Raw genomic sequence first — 20,224 nt, forward strand, 5'->3', positions numbered from 1 at the left:
TTATGGTATCATTTTCCATATGAACAACTGTAGACCTGCTGTTGCCCCACTCTGTGTGGCTTCCTCCCTTTCATCCACATTTCTCGTGTGTGTGTATTTTCTGGCAAGCTGCACTATTCATTACTTGAAAGGTTTCATGTCCAAAAAGTGGCCCCGGAGAAGTTGCCAGCTCCCAGGACAGGGAGTTCTGGCCCTGCCAGTTGGAGAATTGGGTCCAAGGTCTTCTTGGAACATGTGTAGATATCTCAATCACCTGGCCGTGCTGTGTGTTCATAGACTCTGTTTTCCCCACCATATACAACGTGCATTTTCTCCCTTTATCGCAAAAGTAAGTCTTCACTTTAGTATCCTAATAAAATGTCCGTGACCTAGCTCTTTTGATTTTTCAGATATTGATGAGTGTTTGAGTCCAAGTACTTGTCCGGATGAGCAGTGCGTGAATTCTCCTGGATCTTACCAGTGTGTTCCCTGCACAGAAGGGTTCCGAGGATGGAATGGGCAGTGTCTGGGTAGGTACCAGGGAGTTCTTATCATGGGCTTATTTCTTCTGCCTGGCCTGTTTTCTGACAGTGGTGTAATGCCAAGGGAGCTCCCTCTTTCAAAATGAAAAATAGATATCTGCCTGGCTGGTCATGGCTCAGCAGTGGAGCATCGACCCAGGATCCAGGAGATCGCACTTTGATTCTTGGTCGGGCACATGCCTGGGTTGCGGGCTCGATCCCCAGTGGGGGCCTGCAGGAGGCAGCCGGTCAGTGACTCATCATTGATATTTCTCTCTCTCTCTCCCTCTCTGAAATCAATAAAGATATATTTAAAATATTTATATATATATATATGTATATATATATATATAGAATGTAACAACATATTATTTTGAGAAAACTCTTAAGTTCTAAGCAAGTTTTAACCCTGGAGAAAATAAGAAAGTGAGTTGACATGAAGAATATGAGATTTTACCTGAGACAAGTAAATACATTATTTCCCCTGATGTGATATAAATAAACAAAATGAAATAAAATCATCACCCCAGGGAGGAAAACGGTAGAAAACAAAATGCTTAAAAAGTGGGAAAAGGTGTAATAAGCAGCTACCAGCGACCACATAGAATCAGGAAACTTAGAAACACAGACTTGCAGCAGGAGTAGCCGACGCGCAAAGAGGAACCTTGGTTGAGTGCTCACGTTTCTTATGTAATGCATTCATTCATTCAAGTATTTAATAACCACTTAGCACCTACGTTCGGCACCGAGGGGGATAAGTGATACGTTGGCTCCAGTTCCAATTCCCTGTGCCCTCGTTAGCGGTCCCCTTTCATGGCTTTCCTTGGTGTTTCTCCGCCGTGTGATCTTTTCCTTGGAAGGTGGACCTTTCGCTTGCCGTGCCAGACTCCGACAGTGCGAGTTGGACTTTTCATTCCTTCCTACCTTATGTCCTTTCTTTCGCAAGTGCTGGAGAACCTACTGTATGTCGCCCAGAGTTGAACCGAGTGCCAGGGTACATGAGAGTCCAAAAAAAAAAAAAAAATGCCTCTCTCACTTGCTGTCTAGTGGGGGAGGTTGGCACTCACCCAGACATGTCATAAATCAATTCAAGTCACGGGTGATGCCGACGCTGGGAAGGGGGGCCCTGTGGCACTGCAAGAGCCTGCGGCGCAATGCGTGGCCTCTAGGAAGATGCTTGAGTTCATTTTTAACTGGGGAAGAGACTGGGAGGGAGAAGACTTTGGACGCAGGGAGCGGCACATGCAGGGGGCTTGCGGAGAGAGGAGGCCATGCTCCAGCAGCTGGAAGAACAGAGGTCAAGGGGGGACTGGCTACAAGATGAGAGAGGGACCAGACCCTCTCGTTCTGTTGAAAACGGTGGCCCATTCTTACAGCTCTGGGAAGACGGTTAGGTCCTTTAGAAAGGGTGAGATAAGAAAGCTCGGCCAGAAAACTCCCGATTTCAAGCTTTGGCCTCCCCACCAGGCGGCATGAGCTGTACCTGGTGCAGGTGGCCCCGGGCCCTGAGCCTCAGGCCCTGAGCCTCATGCCCATCCCAGGAGTCTCCATCAGTGGAACTGTGAGGTGTTGATCTTTGGGGAGAGGGAAAGATTATTTTTCATTAATTGCTTATTTGATAAGAATTCATTTATGTAGTCTGCTTTGGTCAGAAAGTGCATTTGGTTTTGATTTTCCCATTGGGTATACATTTTATAGCCGCCTGCGAAGGTTCCATTCGTGTTCTCATTGTCACAGACCCGATGCCTGTTGTAATCCAAGAGCAGAGCCTGAACTTTACCTTCAATAACTAACGGGTGGTGTAAACACAGCCCTGATTCATGCATTTGCTAATGGAATGTGACTGACCAAACTGGCAAGTGATTGCTCTGGAATATAAATGCATTTATCTAAATTGGGCAATAATAATAAATGACTTCTCATACCTGGATGTGTGCAATCAATCTAATTGCAACCACTTTGCCCCAGTTTTAGTGACAGAAACCCAGCACCTCGTTTAAAACTAATTTCACTCTGCCAACCAGATTAGCAGAATCATAAGCAGAAATATTAAGTCACTGTTGTTACTCAACCAAAGTCACACACGTAGCTGCTCGTTCCAAGCAATAGCTTTCGTCTTTGCAGTCCTGTGGTCATGCGTTTTCTATTAAAAGTAGGCAGCGTGCTTTCTGCTTCTGGGCTGGGTAAATGTTAGGCTCTTTGTCACCTGTAGCTCAAGCTTCTCTGAGACATAATTTTAGTTCCATCCATTGCTTGATTGGACTTGCACTTGTTCGAAATTTCTCATGAGGGCTTTTGCAGATTATACCAAAATGGATTTTCCGTCATAATTTTTTATGGTGGTAGAGCTTTCAAATGTTGAAAAGTCGAGTGTGACAAAAAGCAGATAGATATTGCAACGTAACTTTCTGCTCATATCGAACCTGTGAATGGATTGGATTCTTCTGCTCGACTCTGACGGTGCTCGTGAACACCCAGCCGTGTCTCTTCATTTCTGTTCCTTTACAGAGCTTCGTTCCCACCTTTGGACTTGTGCCTGGTACTCTAACGTACCTTCCAGAAGGCGCAGTCCTTACTTAAGCTTGTCTCTGAGTTTTGAGCTCGTTGGGAGCACAACTTGATATATTTTATTTGCTCACTTAACGATTGAGCGTCTGCGATGAGCCAGGCGTTTTTGTAGGCTGTGGGGATTGAGAGCACAAAATAAATTCCCTGCGCACACTGTCCTCCTGCTCCAGAGCCATCGCGCCCACGGACGGACGAGCAGGCATCGGGGTGCCCGCGTGTCAGGTGGGCGCGGGCCCCGAAGCGGGGAAGAGCGGCGTGAAGGGGAGGGGGGGTGCCCGCGTGTCAGGTGGGCGCGGGCCCCGGAGCGGGGAAGAGCGGCGTGAAGGGGAGAGAGTGCCCGAGCTCCCGTGGCGCTCAGAGATCAGTCGTTTACAAGGTGTCCCCGGCTGACCGTTTGCTTTTGTCTCTTAACAGTTACTCGTGAGTCGTGGCGTTTTATATCTTCTTAATTCAGATAATTTAGGGTACATCGATGAGAACTTTTTTATCCAGTGTTTAATGCGCAAGAACATTGAAGACTTAAAAAAAAGGGTTTCCCGATCTCACTGTTTGAAGAAAAGTCCTGCCCTTGGCACCCGCTGGGGCCATCTCTGGAAGTCCCTGCTGCGGCACAGGCCTGTTCTGGTCCCTTCATCGCGAAGCTCCTCTGCCCTCCTCTCGCTCGCTGCGCATTTTAAAGTCGTGTAATTCAACCTGTACAGGGTTGTGCATAGCAGTACTTCTGTTTGGCATTATACGTGTTTTCTTTTATTTAAACCTGTCCATCTCCATTCCGACTTGGCTCGTTTTTCTGTGAAATGGTCTAATTGGGGATGTAGAACTGCTCTTCCACCCTTGCGTCCTGCAGGGATACCCTCCTGCGCCTCCCCCAGCGAGGCCGTGAGCTTGCTGACGCCGCTGGTGGCCTCTGTGCCTCCGTGCCTGGTACACTGGGTCTTACTGACGGACGCGCTTTGATTTACGAAGTAGAACAGGGGTTGTTGGGGCAGGAACAGGTAAAATGTCAGCAGGAGCTGTCACTGGGAGCACGCTCTTTCCTCCTGTTTAACCCGGGACACACAATCGGCCCTTCATTCTCAATAGTTTATTGTCCGCCTTGAAAATATCTATCCCTCGATATTTTCTGGCAACTCTCGTTGGCTTCTCTGTCAGTGTAGCGTCTTCTTTTAAGTGGTGGGTTTTGCCCTCCCTTGAGAGCCCCTTTCGTCACTCGACACTGTATCCCTTGGACCTCACATTCATCCTGGAGGTGCTGCCATTCGGCCCCCGCCCCTGATGACGATGGCGATCTCATCACCCCGGCTTCTGTCAGGTGCCAACTGGCTGCTCCAGCCAGCACTTTTCCTAAGGGAAGCCAGCCTGACAGGTACTTGGTTTACAGGTGTCTTTTCACTCATAGAGAACTAGCCTGACTCCAGCCCGACTAGAACCATTCCCCAAAGGAAATTCTCTCATATTTAGTTGTTTACAGGTACTTTTTAGTAGACACGAAGATCACATTTCCCTGGGTTTAGACAGATTTGGGACCATGTGACCCCTCTGAAGCTGAGTTTTAATATCTGTAAGATGGGGATTGAAATACTTTCTTCATAGGGCTTATTGTCAGAATTCAATAAGCAACGCAGATCGTCCAGTTAGGTGTGTGACATAAGGAAGGACCCGGTCAGTGTTACATCCCTTCTTTTCCCAGCCCCTTACCTTTCCTTTTCTCTCCCTTGTTCTGCAAAACAAGAAAGGCAGTAATGCCTGACACCTGTTAAAGTCGGTTACATGTTGCACTTTTCTGTGTAACTGTCTTCTTTAAGTTCATCTCAGGTCGTTTTTAACTCTTCCTGTGTTATGAATTTCTCTTATGAATTTGAGCAATCCTGTATCTTACAGTTTCCTTTCAACTGCTGAGCATTTCTGTTTCGCTGGAATATGCATCTCAGAGTCATGGTGCTTCTCTGTAGGGTCATTGATCGCTCCTCACAGGCGTTTCAGCTTCTGCAATGCTGCCATTTCCACCCTGCACTTCGTTTTCTTTGCTCACCTTCATGAGGCACAGTAGCCACCCCCTCCTGAATGTACATGCAGCCCGTCGCCCCTGTGGGGGTGACTGTTGTGTTGCTTTAGAGTTGAGTCTGTGACAGACCACGTGACCCAGGAACACAAGTTTCTTAGATTATCATCAGAGTAATCCTTCTTTGTCAGCCCGTAATTAAGTTGATGATGACTTTGTGACTCCCACTTAGTTTGTCTAAATGTCAAAGGACTTAGGCATTTGAAGAACTTAGTATATCATTTTATCCACTGACAACTGGTTTAGCCACAACCTTAACCAAAACCAGGCTCAGAGAACTTGCAGAGTAAACATGGAGAGCTCATTGTTCTCCGAGTGCCTTTCACACCAGGATTTCTTTTCAAACGTTAAGATTCATTGTTAATTTTTATGGAGTATATGACTATGCAGAGACTTATCTGGAATTGCAGACTTCATCCTGCATTTTTTATGTATGTACAAGATGGCAACTGCGCTTACCATCTGCCTTTTGCAGATATTATAAAATGTCAACACCAGACTTATCCCTAAACCATTACATGCTAGAGTTGCTAATCAGTCAGTAAGCGGTTGTTGAGCACCTGACTGTACGTCTGCCAGATGCCAGAGGAGGATGTGGTTACCTGGGGCTGGGAGGAGGGGGGTTGAGGAGACGGTATTTAAGGTACAAAGTTGCAACTGTTGGTAACGAGGTCCTGGAGATGTGCACAGCATGGTGACTGGAGGCAGCAGCCCTCGATTATAAGCTTCAGAGAGACGAGGTCTTAATTGTGACAAAGGTGTTAGCTAATGCTACTGTTCTGTAATATGAGTGTATCAAAGTATCACTTAGACTTGCACAATGTTATATGTCAATTACATCTCAATTTAAAAAAACACACACAACAGCTAATTTTGTGAAGGAGACATGCCTGTGTGGGAACAACAACAAAAAAACTTCACTTTGCCTAGTTCACAAAGGGCTTTGACTTAGTTGTTTCATTTGACCCTCCTGGCCATCCTCTTTGTAGTACAGATAGAGAAACTGATTCCTAACTAGCTTCATAGGCTTGCTCAAGGTCAGAGGTCAGAAATGACAGCGCCAGGGCAAGATCCCAGGCCCTCTTTCTCCAGAGCGAGGCTCCTGTTTTGTTCTATAGAGTATCTCCTGCCTCTCTCATGTCCACCCAAGAACATTCAGGAACAAAACAATATAATTAGCATAATAGGGAAAGGAAAGTTCATAGAAGGGAGAAATCTGTGTGGGCTGGCGTTGTCCCTGGCAAGATGTAGTAATAAAGGCTCAGGGATTCTGGAGTCTGAGGTGTCAGACCTGCACCATAGGTAGCCTGGTTAAGTTTTGCTGAAAGACAAATGTTCCCTGGGAAAGGCGAGGTAAGAAGCCAGTGATTTGGTGGCATCAGTGGATTAATATTCTGAAGTTGTCCTTGACTCTTTATCTGGGGTGTGCATAGCATTGGCTGGTTTCCAGTTCTGAAAAGCAGCGATGAGCCTTCAAGGAACATATCTTTTTGCAGGCAGCTCTGCTGCTGCGCATTTTGACTTGGTCAGAACTGACAGTGGGCCTGAGACCCTGAGGACTTACAGTACCTCACCTGCGGTTGAGCTTGTGATGTCACACGGGCCTCAGCAGCACGTGTCTCCCATTTGCCAGGCCTGCTTTTCTGTCCAATATATTCTCTCATCACCTTTAGTATAAAAGACTATGCATGAAGAACAGTGACGGGATAATTAAAGAAGTGGCATATTTGGGGCAGGGAGTAATTACTCCTAGATTTTTGTGTAGCTGTAGTGATCGAATAAGGTGTTTTCTCCCCGCATCAAACGGCGTTCACTCAGGAAGTCCATGTTGGTCCCTAAGAAATTCAAGGAGGCTCAACAGACTCCAAAAAATAACTGGTTTGCAGTGTGGGTAGACTCATCTCCTTGAAAGGACAGGAGGCGGTGCAGATGCAGGCAAACTTGCTGTGGAACCAGCCCTGACCCACCCCAGGGAGCTGACACGTGACGTGTGTGTGTGGGGTGGGGTGGGGTGGTGTTTGCAGCACGGCCTTGGCTGACTGGTGTAAAGTCAGCCTCTGAACACCCCCTGTGCCTTAGCGATCAGGCCCACCACGGTGGGGCTTCAGGCGGTCCAGCGTGTTCCCAGGATATTAGGAAGGGAAATTTCCAAAGGGTTCCTGACCCAGATGAAATACATCCCAAGGCAGGGAGAGAATTTGCAGGTGGGATTGTTGGCCAGCTGGGAGTCATCTCTGTGAAATTGTTGAGAATGGAAAGTTGCCAAAGAGCTGAAGAGAGATTAATAGCCTCATTTTCCCCCAAAGAGGAGAGAAGGTGGAGCCGGGAACTAATGACTGGTGAACTTCATATTGATCTCGACAAAGAAACTGGGGACTACAGGATTCAGAGGCGAGGTGAAACATTTTTAAAGGGAAGCGGTGATCATAAGGATCAGCCCGGGCTCAGTCAGGGCAAATCATGCCAGACGGCCTTGAGCGCCGCTTCCGATCGAGTTCCTGGGGAGCGGGTCAGGGCCTCCACGGGCGCGGCACGTCTCTCTCAGCACCGCGCTTGTAGGGCCTGTCAGGGTGTTATGAGTGACAAGGACCAGTTGCGATGGGGTGATAGCCCAGTGAGGAGGGTTCATAAACTTTTGGACTATGATATCCACAAAGTGCTGGCCTCATGAGCTGCCAGCAGCGTCCTTACTGCAGGGAGTTTTAATTCATTCATCGACTGGCAGATGCCAGATTTTGTCCCGAAAGTCCACTGGTAATTTTTTTTTTGGAGTTCGGAAGCCATTCTTCTGTGGACATGGTGTTTTTCGTGACACATTTCCCTTTTGAACTCATCATGTATATGCGTTGTAAGAATTCGGGTAACGTGACTCTTCTGTAAGACCTGTGATCCTAGAGTGAGGTGAGTTTTGATCTCCAGCGAAGAAAGCCACCGACATCACCGGCTCCCTCTGCGGCAGGGGTAAGGGGCTGTGAGTGACGGGTTGTGGGGGGGCAGGAACCACCTTGTTTCCCACGGCATTGACCCTCCCAGGGGTCTGAAGTAAGGATTGTGGTGCCAGCCTTTCTGTCCATACCACTCGGCCCCCACAAGTTCGTGTCCTTAACCAAACCGAAGAACGCTGGGAGCCACGGAAGGTTGTTAAAGTAGAGGAGGAACCATTGATTGGATTTGTGTTGTAGAAACTTTACTGTGGCTGTAGGTTAGGTGGTGTTAGAAGAGGGCAGGACTTGAAGTAGAGAAAACAATGAAAAGACTATGGCAGTAACCCAAGTGAGAGAGAAATGGTAGAATAGGAGTGAAGTAAAGTGAGGACATTTGAGAGACATTTGGAAGGTAGAATTGATATGACTTGGTAGTAAATTGAATGTGGGGAGAGAGTAAGAAATCTGGAAAGGTTGATGCCCATGTTTCTGACTTGGGCCCTTGAGTGGGCACTGGCACCATGTACTGACATGGGGGATGGCATGAAGGAGCGGCAGTGGGAAAGGTCACTTTAGGCCACGAAGACTGAGGTGTCTGTGGGACATCAAGTGGAGACGTCTCATAGATTGCCCAGCTGGATGCAGGGATCTACGGTTTAGGAGATAGGTCTGGGCTAAAGATACAACACTGAGCTGATTTTGCATCCACTAAGTGAGGCCCCGTTCTAGATACCTTTCTTCTATAGAGAGATTCTTTTTTTAATTGAGGTATGATTGACATGTAATGTTGTATTAGTTTCATATGTACAATATAGCAATTCAATATTTGTTCACATTGCAAAATGCTCAGAATAGTAAGTCTAGATAATATGTATCACTATACATACTTACAAAATTTTTTTTACCTTGTGATAAATTACTTTTAAGATCTACTCCCTTAACAGTTTTCAGATATGCAGTATTATTAACTCTAGTCACCGTGCTGTACATGACATCACTGTGACTTACTTATTTTATAGCTGGAAGTTTGTACCTTTTGACGCCATGTAGAGGGACTTTAGTGATATTTTACTATATAGTTTTTTCCTCGAGGGCATTAGCTCCATTAAGGCCAAGTACTCATTGAATTCAGACTGTTCTGTCTCATGTCAGTGATTGACTTGAAAGGATTCTGGGTCCACGCAGTCACGTCTGTAATAAGTAAAGAGAAGATTAAACACGTCAGACTACCCTAGGTATTTCCAGGCTTTCTGCTTCGTGGTTAATCAGGGTAGTAGCCTGACAGAATAGAACTTTTGTAAGTATCTCATGAATAGTAATCTGCAATGTCTGTTAATTTACTTTAGAGAAATATGGCCTGAAGCTGATTTTGCTATTACATTCTGCAGCCCTGTAAGTCACATTCCTCGGTGCGTGAATAATTAAGGAGAGCGATCCATACATTTTTCAACTTGTTAACATTGTTGCAACAAAACCAGATGCTAGACTTGACATTTTCACGTTGCTGTCAGGAATTTCCATACTTAGTATCGAGGCTCATTCTGTCCCGTTATTTACTTTGGCATCAGTGTTTGGCTCCTTTCAAGTTGCTTGCTCTCCATGTGTACCAAAGTGGACCCGCACACAGGAAGGATGGTCAGTGCGTGGGTCTGGAAGTGCTGTTTTTGTTGAGTGACGCTGGGGGAGGGAGAGAGCGCCGGGGCAGGCCAGTTGCTTGGCTCATCTCAGTGTGCGTATGGAACCCACCTGCGCGCAGTCACCCGTTTCTTTGCCTTATTTTTGTTAATGCTTTATTTCTGAATTCTCCTGTAAGAAAGGGAGAACACTGCTTTAATGAAACGCAGCGCAAACGAATGCCCGCTGAACTCTGGCTTGCCGACGGAAGATGAGATCTCTGTGGCCACCGTGTTCATGACGCTGCCTGTTAAGGTTAGGAGGCTGGAGAGCTGCGCTGCTTTTGCCGTGGGCGCGTCCGGTGAAATGATGGAATCGAGAGCCTCTCCTCCTTGCTGTTCGCCTGCCTCGTGATTAAGAAGCATCGGTCAGCCTTACAGCCGGCTGCACAAGGAAGCCTGAATTTCGATGCTCTGTGTGGGTTCTTTTAGCACTTGGGGCTGTTTGTCCTCTGTGTTTTTGGTCACTCGTGCTACATTATGTCTTCCCACGACAGCCTGCAGTGGACTCACCCAGGGGCATTCAGATGGGGCCCAGGACTCCAGTTTTTCTTTCTGAATGAATGATGTTCTCCTAGGAGCTTAACGAATGTTTGTTGAATGAAATCAATGAACAGTTAGATGATTAGTTTTTATATAACTGCTGTGTTACCGAATAATAAAAATGAATACACATTCTCTCTGTTTCTATCACTAGACTTAACTTGTCTACGATAGAAACAGTCAGGTTAGAGGGATGGGCTTTGGGGTTAACGCTGACTGGATCCCAGTCTCGGAGCCGCCGTTGTCTAACGGTGTGGCCTTGGCAAGCTATCGGGCTTCTCCAAGTCTCGGTTCCTTCCTCTCTGTAAATGGTTGGCTGGATTTTGTTGGGATTCAGTGAGATGATACAGGCACGGCCTTCCATGCCTGCATGCAGGAAGTGCTTGGTAAAGATTAGTTATTATTTTATCTGCCTCTTCAGCCCATACCATACTTTCAAACTGCCCACATAACCTTATGTCTGTCCCCAGACTGGTTATTGTGATACTGATTTTATTAGAGTTTTTTCTCACCTGACTGTTCCACTTTTTCTTGAAGTTTCTCTGGGTTGTGAGTCATACCTTTTGCTTCTGTGAACCTCATCAATTCTCCAAGTACAACTTGATGCATCTTTGATTCTTTGGAATATATATATATATTTAAATATATCTTTGATTTCAGAGAGAGGAAAGGAGAGGGAGAGAGAGAGACAGAAACATCAATGATGAGTCATTGATCGAGCCCACAACCCCAGCATGTGCCCTGGCCAGGAATCCAACCCCTATCGCCTGGATCCTAGGTCGACGCTCAACCACTGAGCCACGCCCGGCCGGGCTGGAATATTTTTTTTTTAGGGGATGTTGCTTTAAAACTACTCTCTTTTGCTCTCCTGTCCACAACAAGCCTTCCATTGAATTTATTCCAAGAGCATGTTTGGTTCCTTTCTTGAGTTACTTTGTAGAAAGTAAATTAAGGCATAGAGCCGTCATATATGCAGCTCGCACCAGAGCTTTTCCCTTCTAAGGGCTAATTTGAAAGCGTATCTTCAAGGGTCCGCCCCTTTTTTGAAGATCCACTATTGTTTTTCTAACTAAATTTAACTTGATTCGTGTTTTGTTTCTTTTTTTCTCTCTTCATCTGGTCTGTTCTTTTTTTTTTTAATTTCCCTTTCCAACATGCAACCTTCTTCAAGATGTGGATGAGTGCCAGGATCCAAAGGTCTGCGCCAACGGCACTTGCTCCAACCTTGAAGGCTCCTACATGTGCTCATGTCACAAGGGCTACACCCCGACCCCAGACCACAAACACTGTAAAGGTAAATCCTGGGATCAGATCTCTCATTTTTGCTTGAAATTCTGTTGAGAATATATCAGAGTAACTAGCCTTAGAAAAGGGAACCACACTGTCATTTATTTTCACGGAGCTACTCGGGTAACATTTTGGTTGGTATCTTTGAAAGTGGCTCCTCATTGTGGTTAAATACAGACCGTATCTATTTATATAAAGGAAGACAGTGTGTTTCTACAGAGCGTCTATAAACCATAGGTCTGATTATTTAATTATTTTCTGGTTATATAAATAGTACATGCCGTTGCACAACCCTGCGAATGTACTGAAAACATTGAATTGTCTACTTAAACAGGGGACTTGCATGGTATGTGGATTATATCTCAGTGACGTTGCTATTAAAAAAATACATACAGTCATTGTAGAAAATCTAGCAAATGCAGAAAGGTAAAAAAGATAAGGTAATATCATCTCATTCATAGATGTTTATATATTATGGGTATTTTGTATAGTTAGGTTCTGTGTATAATTTTGAATCCTGCATTTTGTTACTTAACAGTATATGCCAGGATTTTGCATCTCATTCATAATGCTTTTCAAAATTATTTTAAAAGGCTGCGTAACATCCAGTGTATTGCTGTGTCACTCTTTTCTTGCTATTCTTCAGGCGTAGAACAAACACAAACTTTAACAGTCCCATTTTTAAAAAAGAAACCTATGCCTGAATTTTAGGATTATTTCTTTATTCACAAAAGTGGAATTATGGATAAGATGTTCTGAATGATTTTACTATTTTGCTAAAACACTAATTTCTAATTGTTAAAATGTATGTTTTTTATTGTAAAATGTTTAATATTTCTATGCTTATTTCCTTTAATCCTGAACACTTCTATTAAACATTAATTTCATTACTAAATAATGTAACTTAACATATTTTAAGTTATATAATTATAATAAATAATATCTTCTAGTGAACATTAACTAAACATTTTTATTTACTCTTTTGTAAATTTATGTTAATATCATTTCTCATTTAAGTATATGAACACTTTACATATAATCTTTATAAGCCTGTGTATCTGTGCACATATATTACGTATACCTTATTTTCCAGTATATTGCTATAGTTTGTCTGAGGTGTCCCTAATTTTCCTTTCCATACTTTTTTTAAAGAGATTTTAATTATTCCTCTAGCTAAATCTATGGGTTTTTTCTTCTGCTTTCTACCACTGTTTTTATACACAAAAGCATGCTCTTTCAAAGGGAGAAAGAAGGAAATAAATAAAATGCTGCTTCTTTCCCAGGTGAGTGTCCGTGTAAGCGAGGGACGGGGTTAGTCTCTCGGTGGCGGGCAGTCGGTAACGGGCACCCAGCGGCCCGTGGCCTTGGCGCGTCCCCCACGGGGGTGGAGACGCGGTGACGCGGGGGTGGAGCCTGACACGCTGTCGTTGGCAATGTAGACGACGGTTATCTGCCAGATTCGAGGCCTACGCAAAGGCGCTAAAGCCACGAAGCGTGTGGCTGCTTCCGCTTGCATGCTTCTGGGAGAGCTTCGCGGGGGCTGCTGTTTGAACTTGGTCTGAAAACACTGGACACACAGGGGAGGAGGGGAGAGGAGAGGAGAGCGGGCGGCCGAAACAGCCCGCGCCAGAGCCTGCAGGCGGGACCTGCTTGATCCCCGCTTGTCATTTAGCCTGCGCTCTGCGCCCGTCGCCCTGGTGTCCTCCCCTACAGCCTGCGGTACGTCAGGCAGGATCCGCATCTTGTTCTGGCCGGTGGCTCAGCTGGTTGGAGCAGCAGCTCGGGCACCGAAAGGCCGTGGGTTCAGTTCCCGGTCAGGGCCATGCCCAGGGTGTGGGTTCAATCCCCAGTTGGGGCACGTATGGGAGGTAACCGGTCGATGTTTCTCTGTCACATCAATGCCCCCCCCCCCCCCCCGCTAAGTCAATAAAAACTTATCCTTGGGCGAGCATTAAAAACAAAAGATCCCTCTCTTCTTTAAAAACCTACATATGTGCTAAATGTTTTCCTTACTCACCAATCAAAGCACTTCCTTTTTATAATAATAAATCATGTATCACCGTTTTTCTTTAATTATTTCGTAATCTTTCCCAAACCACATCAGCTCGCAGATGTCGGACTCTTCCTGGGTTGTAAATCTCTCCCTTTCCCAGCATTCCAGCGACTCTGCTAATCTCACCTTGTTGATGGCCCTAAATATTGACTTTGTCTTCGCCTCGCTAAATGTACTGACAGCCTTTATCAGGTTGTAAACACATTACCTAATGTATTAATTTATTTCTACTTATTTCTTTGCATCCCTTTGCATCTGTACATTTTAGCACCATATGTCCTAAATTTACAAATAACTAGAGGTAGTCTCTATTTTAACTCTGAGCTGGACTTGTCCTAGAAGTATGTGCAAAAAGTTTCTCAATTATCTCTCACAGAGAAGAATATTTTCTTTTCATCTCTTGGCACAAAAGAGAGAAGACATTTGTCCTGCATGCCTGTTTTATTAGAAAGCGTTCTTTTATCGTAGGAATTTTGTCCCTCATCCGAAAAGAAAAATGCCTTTTGATCTGTAGAATTAAACTGCCTCTGTTCCCCTTGGTTATTTTAAAGACCCGAGGATCACATTATTCAAGATAACTGGGTTGCCTCAAGTTATTCCAAATGTGTATGTCATTACTTATAATGAATTACTTCTGACATCTTCACAATACAAATGAGCAACTTATGTAAGATGTCTGTCTGGCTTACCCTGCCGGTTCCTGGAGTGGAGGCCTCTCCTTGTGGCGGACTTCTTCACGTGGGAATGCTTCATTTGTCATCTTTGAGAAAATCAAAAAGGGTCCAAGGCACAAAAAAACGTTGTCAGATATTACGTGAGGTCCAGCAAGCTGCACGAGCTGTCGTGGGCCTCAGGTTCTTGAACCGAGAGACCTCAAGCATTTTTTGGAGTGTGCTGAAAGAAAATACGGTGCAGGCTGTTCTTTGCTGTCAGCCACTCCTAGAGCTAACAGACTGGAGTGCGGGAAAGGCCTTCCCTAGTTCTTCAGACGCAATCCAGCTCGCTCATTTAGCTCCTTTTGGCAGTCAGTGCTCGGCAGCCAGGAATTATTTATAAATAAAAGGGATCAGTAACACAATAAGAGAAACATACGTTTCCAGCAAACTAATTTCTTTATAAAATTAAATGAGTAAGAAACAAATTCCTGAACTCCCATTAGATTAAGGGTTTATGTGAGCTTTTTTAGGGTTACCCGTGACTTTGTATCAGGATAAATTCAAAAGGTGAATGCCTCAGAAGAGGTTAAGACCTGCCGCTTTGCTCAGGAAACAGGTAATTGTCAATAATACCTCAGGGGAAGGACGGTACAGTTAACTGGGCTCTCCTGGGAAAAACTTTTAGATGCATTTTAACTGATATTTTTGGAAGAAAGCAATAGTCAGACATCGATCGCTAGGGCTTGGCCTCCTTAAAATAAATTCTGCTCCTTTTAGATAGCTCCTTTCTCCTCTGTGGTTTTCTTCTGTTCAAGAGAGAATTATCTCATCAGAGCAGAACCACCTAATGGCCACACGAGAGCACTTAGCAAACGAACTACTTCTGCCGCAAGTGTTCTTGTGTATCGATGAGGCCGGTCCTTTCTCCGCGCATGCAAGCTTGTATACGTATTTGCATTTTCTAGAACCACTTATAAAGAATTATGTTCTTTCTCAGTCATTCGCTTTATGCTTAATTAAGGCATTTAAAAAATTCTCACCACCTTCTCTTTCGACATTCCAGGAGCCGTCAACATGACGCCAGCATTTCGCTCGGCTTCCCTTGTGTCTTTAAAAACAAGCAAAACTATGCTCTACTCTCAGAATAAATAATAAGGTCACTGTCTTTTAACACAGTTGTTTGCTCTTATACTTTTTCAGCTTCTTCTCAATATAAGAGAAATGTTTATTTCTCTCCATTGCCGCCTCCGATACGGTTTTGTTTTTAAAATTCTTGGAAGAGCCTGAATTCCACCTTCTTTCATGAACTTCCACAGGTCTACAGCCACCGATTGTTGCTGTTTTGCGCTTGAGGTTCTGTCTTGTCTCAGAGTTGAGCTAAGGGGGTCTTCTAGATACGACCAGCTTTAAACCAGTTGTCATTGTTTGTGTTTGCAGATGTTGATGAGTGTCAGCAAGGGAATCTGTGCATCAACGGGCAGTGCAGAAACACCGAGGGCTCCTTCAGGTGTACCTGTGGGCAGGGCTACCAGCTGTCCGCAGCCAAAGACCAGTGTGAAGGTAGGAGCGTGGCAGTGTGTGGACCACTGTGACTTAAGTTTCAGTCCCCTGGCCTGGAAAATGTGCACACAATCAAGTGAGTGTGTCCTTGACAAACGACACAGACGATTGATTGCTTTAGAGGGCCAGAAAGCAAGGGACTCAAACTTATGTCAGGAAAGTGAGTGGAACAGGATGGAAAATGTTTACATCTGAAAAGTGTGTCATTAGGGATCAAGCGGTTGGGCATTAATATTCGTAAGAAAAATTACTGCTCTCTAATTCCTTGCTACAGAAGATCAATTCAGTGGAAAGTTTTACATACCTGGACTCCTGCAACTAGAAGGTCGTTACATCAGTCTGGTGTGTGCTGTGGAATGTTAATGACCTCACCCTTTATGTGTATTCAGCTTTATAAAAGTTTTCCTTTTCCAAGGAATATCGCTAAGGAAGACTTTTCAACAAGGCTGAAATAGTGTCCCCCTCCTACTCAGGGATAAAGTTTGTGAAGTGCAGGACATAGCGAGGATTTTTGGATCCTGCTGGGTTTGACCTTAGACTTAAAAGAAATGTCACTGAACTAAATAAAACATCACTTCCCAATAAATATATACTTCAAGGTATTAAGTTATCACCTGTGACTAAGCATGAGTGTCCAGAGTTCTTGAAATGTCATTTACTTAAGCACAGAATACACACTGTACAAAATCAAGTCATATTCCCATTTACGTGCAACCTTTGCATGTTTAATGAGTAAAATGTCTCCTGAGATGGTGTCATCAGAGACACAGTATATGGCGGCACTACAAAGGCAGCTACCAATATTATTGTCATCTCCCGCTAATCCCTTTCAGAGTGTAGGAAGTGTTTCCAGCGCCTCGCCTAAGAGGGGGCGTATTAGAGCCACGCAAGCACACTCACATACACCAGTAGGTAAAGCACTTGGTTCTGGATTCTGTGAGTCCCTCTCAAAGGCTTACGTTTGCATGACTCCTGACCTCAGTTAGCCGAACATTTATCAAATGCCCACCATGCAGAGAAAATGACAAATGAATGTATCATAAGAGAGGAGGTCTACACGTCATGGAGGAAGGCTGTAATATTCGTGGTCCTTTGTTTTGAAGGGTCTGTGATATCACTGTCAAAGAAAAGTCACATACATGCAGAACCACCCACCAGACTATCAATAGGGACAAGCCAGTGTTGGGTGCAGAATGCTGTGACAACCAGAATGATGCTGTTAACCAGAGTGGGGGAGAGCAGTCACCCAGGGCCCCGGTGGGAACGTGCGTGTTAACTCACAGAATCACGTGGCCAGGAGCAGATAAATATACCCAACCGCTATGAAGAAAGTCTACCAACAAACATGAGTTGAATGCCGGCTAATTGTAAAACACTAGGTCATCCAAGAGATAATAAAGGCTGTGGGAGACGTAGCCCCTGCCCTCAGGAAACTAAAACTCTAACGAAGAAGATTAGATTAATGGTGGATAATTACACCGTAATAAGAAGATCAATCTGGTCACACGCATGCAACATATTACTGTGCCTTTTATGTGTGGATATAACATAACACAGGTATGTGTGTGAGCCCGCACTCAGGATTGTGGTTATAGAACAAATAATCTCCCAGCCAGGGATGTGTGGGTCCGTGTACACATCAGGTGGGCTGAGAGGAGGGAAGGCCACTGGATTTAACCAGAAAAGCATTATCGATTGACATGGAGCCAGAAGCCTGATGGTTAGGGGGCTGACGGGTAAATTAGCGAGGAGGAAATGATGTGTGTGCAAAGAGGCTTATAATCGGGCCGGAGTACAGGTCCTGTGGCAAATGAAGCTGCGGTGCTCGTTTCCGGTAAAGCTTTAGCCGTAGCCTGAAGCCCTCTCACTGTTGCGATGTTACCGCCAAACCTTTAAAGAAATCCGAGGAGTCCGGCGGGGGCTCACAGATTCCAGCAGGTGTCTGCCACTCACCAGCGAACAGCGGGATGAATATGGACAGGTTCTTAACACATTGATTAAAATCTTAAATTTATCTGGATTTTTCCCTGTTGGGGGATGAATGACTTTTTATTAGAGGAGAGTTTCATTCACACAATGAAAACTGAAATCTAAGTTAATTAGAAGCCAGAGAGTGTCTGAACTCCTCTGCGTGAAGGATTTAAAATATGTTGAAAGCCTCGCTCCTGCAGCGCTGTGCCCTCTCCCGCCGCAGATGTCGATGAGTGCCAGCACCAGCACCTCTGCGCCCACGGGCAGTGCAGGAACACGGAGGGCTCCTTCCGCTGCGTGTGTGACCAGGGCTACCGCACGTCCGCCCTCGGGGACCACTGTGAAGGTGAGAAATCGCTCCCGGTCTCAGTCAGAGAACGCCAGAATCACACGGAAATCTGCATGTTACCCCAGCCCCTGTCCTCTGGCCCAGCCTTTTGACATCACAGTTGAGGACATGAGGCCCCTGCAAAGTGTTTTCCCCAGGGTCACACAAATAACGCCAAGAGGCTGTCCAAAGCCATCGATTCAGTTTTAGGTCATGGGCATGTTCTCTGTTTTGGCTGTTATAACATGTAACCACCTTTCCCAAGTTCAAGATGTATTCTAAAAACATCCATCGCCTTAGCTGGTTTGGCTCAGCGGTCGGACCTTCGGCCCATGGACTGAGGAGTCCTGGGTTCGATACCGGCCAAGGACATGTACCTGGGTTGCAGGCTCAATCCCCTGCCCTGGTCGGGCACGTGCGAGAGTCAGCCAGTCGATGTGTCTCTCTCACATCAGTGTTTCTCTCTCTCCCTCTCTCCCCCCCTTCCACTCTCTCTGAAAAGCAATGGAAAAAATAACACAGAAATAAAAACATCCATTGCACCAAAAGCCAAACAAAACTGTTTAACTAGCTCGCTCATCATTATTAATATATATGTTTATAAGATACTGTTATGTTCCATGAGAAAGCCTCCTTTGGAATATATTCTCAGCTCTCTCCGTGAAGCCGGGGCTCATTTCCCTACTGCTCTAGGTTATAAATAGGCCTGGAGCCCCTCCAGCTGAGCCTGAGCTCCCTCTGGAGCTCTCCTCGCGCTTCGGCCGCCGATTCCCATCCGGTGCCGTCTCCCACCCTCCCGGGCGGCCTTAGCCGCAGTGACTGAGCTGGGATGGCTCGCACGCCTCTCACAGCTGTGGGAAGGAGAGCCGTCTTCCTTGTTGGCTTTTCTACTTACATGTGTAGTTTTCCTCTGAGAATTCTGGCTAAGACGTTGTTTTCTTACAGTGCTGTCCTGCAGTCCCGCTGCCTCCTCTTAGGGTCGGGAGCCTAAGTGCTGTGGTCATTCCTGTGTGCAGCTGACTGCGCTCAGCAGCCACTTCGACTCAGATAATGGGGTCAGCTCAGTTGTCCTGGTGATTAGAGGTCCCGGCGTCTCCACCTTCAAAGGCCCCGCCTCTGAGCTGTTCCCTTCCAGGCACAGTGTCTAATTCCCTGCCCGTCTTAGCACCTTCCCCAGCCGCTCAGCCTGGCTGCTCCCTGCTAATCCCTTGCAAAGCCTGAGAGAGAGACTCCCGATTCACTCTGACTTCCTGCGGCCCCTCTCCCTTGGTCACTGCTTTGTGGACCAAATCAGAAAAGGTGGGAAGAAAGGATTTCTTTCCTTGTCAGAATCATTTTATTTTATACATTTGTTCAACAAATATTCATTGTAAGCACAGGACATATAGTAATAAACCAAACCGACAAAAATCCCTGCCCTCATAGAGCTTACATTCTAGTGAGGGAGCTAACAGTAAACTTGGTCAGTAAAGTATCTAGTTTGTAAAATGGCAGTAAATTCAGAAATGCCTACGCCTTGATTATGATGGTGGTCACAAGAATGTATCTACATTTGTCCACACTCATTGAAATGGACTCTTAAAATTAGATGCAGTTATTGTATGTAAATTATATTTCAGTGAAGTTGGAAAAACACGCTGAAGAAAAAGTGGCAACTCACCTAATTGGCTACAGAGCCACGTCAGCTGTGTTTTATGTTTTAGGATCAGTATTCAGAAACACTTTAAATCTGGGTGAGCATCATACTAACTTGTTTTTCTTCTGATAGAATGAAATTATGAAGTGCTTATTTTTCTTTTATTTCCCCATGACTGGCACAGAAGCCAGTTAATTGGTTGATTGGGTTCGATGAAGAAAATTTAATTTTGTGCCTCCATATTTTTAAAAAATATGTTTCTATTGATTTTTTTTTAAGAGGAGAGGAAGGGAGAGGGAGAGGGAGAGGGAGAGAAACATCCATGTGAGAGAGAAACGTTAGTCGGCTGCCTCCTGCACGCCCCCTACTGGGGATGCAGCCTGGGCCTGGGCCTGGGCCTGACGGGAATCGAGCCTGGGAGGCCCGGGCTGGTTCCTCCAGACAGCAGGGAGAACTAGACTGC

At 45.4% G+C, this 20,224-nt stretch overlaps 1 protein-coding gene across 10 annotated transcripts in view; it reads left to right on the forward strand.

Moving 5' to 3' along the window:
* LTBP1 (latent transforming growth factor beta binding protein 1) overlaps window positions 1–20,224 on the forward strand; it is a 313,293-nt gene that overhangs the window by 226,027 nt on the left and 67,042 nt on the right. For all 10 annotated transcript variants that reach the window (XM_087823460.1, XM_087823461.1, XM_087823462.1 and 7 more), the window contains 4 exons: window positions 390–509; window positions 11,442–11,564; window positions 15,704–15,826; window positions 18,021–18,143. In XM_087823460.1, coding sequence (XP_087679586.1) covers window positions 390–509; window positions 11,442–11,564; window positions 15,704–15,826; window positions 18,021–18,143 — 489 coding nt within the window. The remainder of the gene's footprint in view (window positions 1–389; window positions 510–11,441; window positions 11,565–15,703; window positions 15,827–18,020; window positions 18,144–20,224) is intronic.

Source organism: Miniopterus natalensis, chromosome 13 (genome assembly GCF_054644295.1).
Source record: "Miniopterus natalensis isolate mMinNat1 chromosome 13, mMinNat1.hap1, whole genome shotgun sequence".
NCBI lineage: Eukaryota > Metazoa > Chordata > Mammalia > Chiroptera > Miniopteridae > Miniopterus > Miniopterus natalensis.